The sequence below is a fragment of the Ruditapes philippinarum genome, unplaced genomic scaffold (genome assembly GCF_026571515.1).
Source record: "Ruditapes philippinarum isolate M1 unplaced genomic scaffold, ASM2657151v2 ctg5517_1_1_1_1, whole genome shotgun sequence".
NCBI classification, from domain to species: Eukaryota; Metazoa; Mollusca; class Bivalvia; order Venerida; family Veneridae; genus Ruditapes; species Ruditapes philippinarum.
Genome location: NW_026855604.1, coordinates 1 through 8,297, shown reverse-complemented (window position 1 = coordinate 8,297; position 8,297 = coordinate 1). Strand labels below are relative to the sequence as shown.

The window sequence follows — 8,297 nt, the reverse complement described above, 5'->3', positions numbered from 1 at the left end:
TCAAGTTTTTCTAGATTAAAAGATTAATACAAGGCAGAGTAGGGCCGGAAGGTGATAATCGGTCCGCAAAATGAATAATGGCCCGAGGGCTTCAGCCCGAGGGCATTATTCATTAAGGGCCGATTATCACCTTCCGGCCCTACTCTGCCGTGTATTAATGTCTTTAATACACTTGGTAGATCTAATAGTAGCATTTTTTAAAAAAAAACAAAACCAAAATACTTTGAAGTAGAGCTTTCGTTGAAATTATTGTCTACACTTCTACTATTCTGTATAGAGATATTTACTGTTTGTGTGTTCAAAGCAGTAACATCTAGAAGCAAGTTTTATTTTCATTTTTTTAATTATTTTGCCGTATTCTTTCTTCAAATTTCAATAGTAACAACAATGTATTTTTACGAAATATGTTTAAGCTCTAATATTCGTGCTGATAACCTACTTTCACTTTTACAGTTAACTGTTTGATGACGTAAAATATGACGTCATTGTTTCAGTTTGTGCACGTGCACATGTTCTGCGGGCTGATAACTAGCTCTCGGCCCCGGGCCACAAACTCATAATAGGTCACGTGACACTCATAATCAGTTGAAATCATAAGCAATTTTGTTACTACATTTATATGTAGTAAATAGTGTATTAAAGAGTTATACAAAATTATTCTTCAGTATTGCACATCTTAGTCAAGATTCCTTAAAATTGGCTTCGTTAAGGATTTTACAAAAAAAATGTAAATGTGAGGAAAGCCTAAAATGATTCGGCACTAAAACACCATAATTACATACTGTCTATATGAACTTTTATACAAATTTACTAAATGTCTATTTATTATCAGTTCAAACATAACATTATAAGTTTAATTACACAATTAGTTCGCAGGAACATTGTGAAGTTCGACATTAGTGCATTAAAACAATTTATGATATATGATTCGATGTTTGAAATTATGTATATATTTAACCAAACCACTATTTTGTGTCGACTGTTGTGTAAGTTGTTCCCTCGCATTCTAACGTGCTGTCTGTTTGTGTTGCCTTGTTCGTGGCTTCCACCAGGAATTTAAGAAAGTTTACATTCAAATCCAGCGCAGATGATAACTGCTTAGTAAATCGACCTTTTCCTAAACCTTGGCCATTAAGACTAGTGAATGTGTTATTCTGATCGCCTGTTTCTTTTGCCTTTCTGACAGCTAGAAACTAGAGATAATTTAACATTTTGTATATGATTGTCTTATTGTAATAGAAGTATATGTAGGAATCAAAATAGCTTCACAGTGGTGCGAAACTCATAGTGCGCGAAACAACTCTAAATAGAAGTAAAATTCTAGATTGTATAAATAAAAGGCAATATATACCTAATTCTTCTTCATTACAATTATGTAATAAATAAAATCGTTCAACTTTAAATTCAGTTGCATTCCAAAATAACATTATCTATAATTGCAGTGATAAACTAATAAACAATGTAAGTATACAATTCTATAACTGTATCTGTTGAAAAAGTAGTTACTTCAAAAAATTATTTTTACAGCAGTACAATAAGCTTGTTTTCTCCATTGAAAATACAAATTTCTTTTTCAAATAATTGAGTTAAGAACGATGATTTATTTTTATTCTATCATGTGTTAATCACACATATTTTTTGCATGTATCTTCGTAGCATATAATAACCTTTTTATGTCGGACTTTAACATACCTTTGGAACAAAAATGATAAGAAGAGTAATTGAAGCAAACACTTGGAGTTGGAGAAATTGAAACACCAGAGACATATCAGGCCCGATAACTGTTATAAGCAGACGACTGAAAGGAAAATATACAAAAGGATTATAATCATAAACGAGGGGCTGCAACATCAACCACATCGCTAAGACTTTCAAAGACGGCTTTCTACAGCCAAATAAGTAAATCAACATCGAAACTTCCTACTTTCATCTAGAAATAGATTGACCGGCGTATGAAATCTATAGATCTAAATGCTGTTTATTAGACGCCTAATCATCAAAGAATTATTATGTAAAAAAAATAAGTTTTTAAACGTAAATATGATACGAATAGTGTATAGGAATTTTATTTAAGTTTATTTAGTATTTTAAAAACAGTTCAATGTTAATTTATTACTTTTTTCAATAGAAATTATTTGAAATTTAAATGGAAATATTAAAATGCAAGGATTTTGACATGTATAATATGGTTGAAAATGAAAATGATAATTATAAACTTACGACATGAATGTCATGAAAATTCCAAGAATAATTGCGTTATATATCGCATACGTCATGAATTTGTCATTGAACTGTGACGGCACTTTTCTTGTTGTGAAGCAAAGGTACACGCCATACAATAGGAGCAGTATTTCAGCTAAAAGATAAGATGTGAGACGAATGTTTTGTTAACTTAAAGTAAACAAATCATTAAATTATTAAAGTTTCGGAGTTTATAATAATTTCATTTTTACCCAACTTGATAGAACGTAACAAATGCCATATACTATTCAGCAGAACATTCAGATAAACCAATTTATATAAACAAAGTTCAAATGGGCATTAAACATTACACAAAATAATATATCATTAGCATACACATAAACATAAATCAACACTGTATTGTTTTATAAATTAAATAAAATAAACAGTTCATTCATAGCACGATTTTTCAAGCTTGTCCATATCAATTATGTTTATACCCTCTAATTATACCCTTAGAAAAATTGAGGAGTTAAAATAAAAGATTGTCTTTAACATTACTTTTCCGGAGAACAAAAATGGTTACAGCAGTTAACACTATTTGTTATAAAAACATAAAAAGGGTCACTTAAAATTGAACAAAACATTAATTAAGGTATTGGTTGTATAATTGTCAATGTTACAAAAGGCATGTAAAGTTTTAACTAATTATCAAAATTTATTATGTTCTTGGCTCAAATACAAAATAAAACGTTTGAATAGATATTAACGATCTGAGTGAAATAGTTCCATCAGATATAGAACCATTCCAAAAGTCATCTGTTAAAAACGTTTTACTTATTCCATCTTCATGTAACTTTATAGGTGATAAGAAAAAACATTGTCAATTATTTTGGAATAATATCTAAAAGAAAACAAAAACAATTAAAAACCAAAATATGAAAAAAATGGATTATTGAAACAGGTACATGAAATAGTTTTGATGAAATAGAAATAGGAAAACCCGTCAGATTTTGTCATCTATCTTTTGGGCATACATTGTATATCCTTAAGAATATTATTAAGATATAATTCTTAAAATTTGTTAAAAAAATGTATATATGCATATACTTTTAGTTAATTTAGGCTTAAATGACCACATATATAATTTGCTTTTACCTGAAATAACGGCATATTCCATTGGTCCATAGTTGCAAATATAAAAGAGAAGATCATCAGATGTCTTAATTTTTTGTATTACTGGTGGTTTACCTACAGTCCATGCGGCAAGAACTATAACAACAAAACCCATCATAAGACCTAGCCGTTGATAAAGAGCCTTATCTGGAAGGTAAACTCTCTTCCCAGCACCCACAGTAAATATTGCAGAAATTCTGTAATACATCATATAACTGTACTTATCTAGAATGCAGTTGAAATGTTGGTTGTTACAATGCAAGGCAAGGTTAATGCCAATTTGGAATCCGTTCAATATAATTAAAAATTTCCATGGAAATAATCTTTAGATTGATCATTTTTAATTGAAATTGCCGTGTCATTTTAGTGTAAAAACATTCTAAAAAGAAGTTTTCATTGGAAGAGTTTCCATTGGAAAAAAATTCAAGAGCAAATACATATTCGTGTAGTTGAATATAATCTGCTCTGTTCGTGAGGATGAATCTCTAACGCCCTTAGCACCTGTTTAAGCAGTAGATATCACAGGTCTGTATGAACAATATTGAAATCAATGGTCCCGAAGGACAAATGAAGTAAAACAAGGCTAATATATAGGAATATATAATTTATTAACGGTAAAAATCTGTTCTGAGGAAGTGGAAGACCGATAGCAAAATAAAAAAAACAAATATTATGTATTTAAAATTGCAAACTCGGTTTGATCGAAGATTTTTATTGGGATCATGCAATATTGCTTCCTAGCACCGACTAGCGGATTTCAATCTGAAACTATTAGAATCTATGATTCCGAAGACATGAAAATGTATACAAGTGTATTTTAATAAAACAGACACTGTAAATTTGTGATTCCTTTTGATGCAATTTTGTTCAAACTCTTTTAAAATATAAAAATAAAATGCTTGCTGTTAATAAACACCCATTGTACAACCGATTCTTTAGTTCAAATAAGGACAATTAAATTAACATGGTTACAGGAAAGCGGCAAATTATCAAAGCTTTCATCAACCGCTTATTGCTTATAAACTTTCATTAAATTATTTTTGCTCACCAATAAACGCATTAAAACATTAATTTGCTAATTTATTATAGAAAATATTTCAGGAAATATTCCCGTATTGAACCTGGTCATTTATAAAATAATGAATTATTCCCACCAGATTTCATGGTGACAGGTGGATAACAACTCAGACGGAATTTGCTCACATTTACTAATGGATTCCCAGTCGCAAATATATTTCCTAAGCAAAGTATAATTTTGTTTTTGTTTTAATGTTATATATGCATGCTTATGAATTCTTTTCTTTCTTTTTTTCTACTCGATTGCAATTTTGACTGCAAAATTATGTGTGTATGGATGAATGCTGATTAAAGTATAGATGAAGTTTCGGGAAGATTTTTGTATAATTTTAAACATAACGAAAAAACCTAAAAAACATATAACTCTTAACACAAGTCGACACATAAAGGAAAGTTACATCAGAACATTTTCAGATTTATGCTGCTTATTTTTCAAAGTATCATAAATTTATAACACTTATTAGTAAACATTGTGTGTATGAGTAGAAATTACTTAAGAGTAAATATAAATAGAAATCGACCTTACTTTGTTAGTAATAGGGAGATAATTCGAACATATATTGGATAGACATACGCAAATAGTCTAACTGATAATGAATGCTTTCCTCAAAGTTTCTGTTTTATTTTTTATTGTTTTAAAATTGTTTATTTAAAGAAATATTATGTATTTAGCACGATACATAAAAATGGATAATATTATACATTTTAAATAGTATAAATATTAATATTGTCTACACATTCAATATTTCAAACATTTTCAAAATCCCGTTTTGTTTATAATAATAATAATCCTTTGTTAGGAAAAGGCCTTTAAAATATTTTATGCTCTCTGTTCTGATCATTTTTCAGCATTGAATTATGTTATATATTATTGTATGTAAATCTTGCAAATTTTGTTTGTGCAAAATGTTTGAAGAAAATGAGCCACGCCATGACAAATCCAACCTAGTGCGTTTGCGACCAGCATGGATTCAGACCAGCCTGCGCATCCGCGCATTCTGATCAGGATCCATGCTGTTCGCTCTCAATTTCTCTACTAGTTATAGGGTTTGTAAGCGAGCAGCATGGATCCTGATCAGACTGCTAGGATGCGCATGCTGGTCTGGATCTATGCTGGTGGCAAAAGCACTATGTTGGTTTTGCCATGACGCGGCTAAAATATGTATAAACTAAATAGTATAAAAAAGTTGCGAGAATAAATACCTCCATGTCTTTACAACCAGAGATCCATACAAAATAAAGAAACCGATATGCTGCGGCCAGATGCGTATTGTGCATACCAAAACAGTTGATGTAAAATAAGTTGTAAAAAACTGAAATTAAAAAGCAAATGTTACCGCGTATTTAAGCAATTAATTGAAAAAATATCGATAAATCCACTTTGGAACCGCACCCAGGTCTGTACCGGCGACCTGAAAATATTTTTGGTGAAAATTTTATATGAGCCCAATCTACTTCAAAAGCAAACAAAATGACTACTAAGTTAAAAATAGTTTCCTCTTTTAAATTGCTTGTTATTTAATATATTCATAAATGTAAATGAAAAGATATACCTGTGAACAAACCAAAATACCACCAACGCACATTAGCTCGAGAAACATAGGACTTGCAGATTTGATTACCTGAAATCAATGAAGATATTTTAAGAAATATGCATTAAAGATAAATAAAAAGAAACGATTGGATTTCAAATGTTAAAAGAAACTTTAAAAAGATGCAATTTTTAATATTTTAATGGCATAGTAATAAACAGGGAAAGAACATCAAAAATCAAAGTTGCCAACAGTTAACAGAAAAATACGAAATGCATTACATCATTTCTAGTTATATTTTTGAAATAAAAGTTAATTATAGACAGCTCTTAGATTACATTACATGAAATACTCCCATAGAAATCTTAAAAAACTACTACAAAACACTTTGAAGAATTATTTTATTATGCATATTTTCTTTTTTTTTAAAGTTTTGATAATGTAATGTGAGTTTTTTTTTGATACTTATAACTGGGGAAAATATGGTTACTGAAATTAAATAAAAGATGCCAAATGAAAAGACTTGCTCGACTATTTTTAAAGCAAACGGGCATACCTAAGAAAAAAGTTGTGGTTATGATTATTGATCACACCAAGAATTGTATGTCCAAATCTTATAAATCATATAACGTGCAAATTCATTAAAGGGGAAATAAGATATTAACAGAAAAGTGTCAAAAGTTGTTGCTAAACAGATAAAATTCATGTAACATTTTACATTAAAGTTCAAAAAGGTTACAACATTGCGTCAGAGTAAACTACAATTTAATGTGTAATATCGTTGATGAAAGGGAAGATTTATTTAAATTAAATGAAGTTAACCCCTAGACAGTTAGATTAGTAAAATAAAATAGAGTGAGCAAGTACTGTATCAATTTTGGTATTCTCATTAGTAGTAGAAAAGATTAAAATGAAATCACATTTTCTTGTGACATGTAAAGTTCAAAGAAAATGTATCGTTAAGCACATGTGATGCGAGTGATAATAAATATAATAAATTTATGTATATCCCTTGGGTAGAAAGTTAAAATGAAAAACTTAAGATGAAAAGAATAAATGAAGATGAGGAGAATAATTCTTAGAATATAGGAGCCTTTTGATATTTGTTGTTGATGATGATATTGTATTTAATCCCCTAACAAACTTTCAAGTAGAAATCTGAACGCTAAAGTAGTTACCGTGTTGAGCTTAAAATGGAAGACCCCTTGTGTCGAAACATATCTATGTAATAAAAGTTTAATGTCCACTAAGTTTTAATATTTTTCTTTGTAGTCAAGCGTGCAATATTATTATACTGAATGCGCTACTGCATCAACTTAACTTAATACATTTTATATTTAGCAGATGTTTCACATGTCATAAAAAAGTACATAAATGTCAAAACGTTACATTCACATTTCTTGAATTAAAAAATGACCAGTATGAATTTCTAAAACATTCGTTATATAACAGTTACCTTGTAGAGGTTAAGGTCGTTGACTTCAACCCACTTGCCCCTCACCGCTGTGGGTTCGAATACTTTCATGTGAGGAATCTATCCAGCTAGCTTACGAAACGTCGGTGGTTCTACTCAGGTGCCATTTCGTGTCTGAAATAATGTACGGAAGGGCACCTGAGGTCTTCCTCCACCAGTAAAGCTGGAACGTCGCCATATGACCTATACTGTGTCGATGTGACGTAAAAACAATCAAACAAACAAATAAAGTTACCTTGTTATCTTTGTAAAAGTAAGTTACAATGGCAACGGACACGATACCGATTACAGTTAACGATGTACAAGCTAAAAGAATGATTTTCAGATGAATTTCATATTCTTGCACACATGGAGAACTGTCAACACACGTTTCACATCCGGTTGCGCACGCAGCGCACTGGAACATTCCCGATTTGACTTCTCCAAACCTTCGGACATAATCATCTAATTCTGTTCCAGAGTACGCTTTAGTTCCATTTGTTTTCCGAGGAAAATAATATCCATCGTTACAATGGCAATTATAAGCACCTGTCACAAAACCTTGCCCATTTATAGCGACACACTAAAAATAGAAAAGAAGATATAGACAATGAAAGTTTGAAATATTCTACAAACTTCAAATATTACTTTTTGGAAGTTACGCAAACTTACTAAGAAAGCTAATTTTCATACCTTTAACCAATGAAACGGGTTCTTTAAGCGGTCAAATTTTTTTAAAAGGGTTAACATTTTATATAAATATTTATACAACAGGAACAAAAAACTATTCATACAAAATGAAATATGCATTTTTCTAGCGTTTTTTGTATTGTGATATTGTAAATTATTGTCATTTTAGCTATAATATAGTGATTTGT

At 30.2% G+C, this 8,297-nt stretch overlaps 1 protein-coding gene across 1 annotated transcript; it reads right to left on the bottom strand.

Moving 5' to 3' along the window:
• Positions 1 to 965: 965 nt before the first annotated feature.
• Positions 966 to 6,096, bottom strand: LOC132743862 (probable G-protein coupled receptor CG31760). The gene is made up of 6 exons (XM_060732438.1): positions 5,988 to 6,096; positions 5,638 to 5,747; positions 3,340 to 3,554; positions 2,221 to 2,356; positions 1,693 to 1,798; positions 966 to 1,193 (listed from the first exon to the last, which is right to left on the bottom strand). The coding sequence occupies exons 1-6, from the start codon at positions 6,033 to 6,035 to the stop codon at positions 966 to 968; spliced, it is 843 nt and encodes a 280-aa protein (XP_060588421.1). The 5' UTR covers positions 6,036 to 6,096.
• Between the last annotated feature and the right edge of the window lie 2,201 nt (positions 6,097 to 8,297).

Bases quoted from the DNA above. Each gene is read 5' to 3' on its own strand.
- LOC132743862 (XM_060732438.1), bottom strand. From the start codon at position 6,035: ATGTTTCTCGAGCTAATGTGCGTTGGTGGTATTTTGGTTTGTTCACAG. The intron at 3,555-5,637 runs GTATTTATTCTC...GATGTATTACAG, and splicing joins CTGGTTGTAAAGACATGGAG to AATTTCTGCAATATTTACTG. The intron at 2,357-3,339 runs GTAAAAGCAAAT...CTTATCTTTTAG, and splicing joins GGAATATGCCGTTATTTCAG to CTGAAATACTGCTCCTATTG.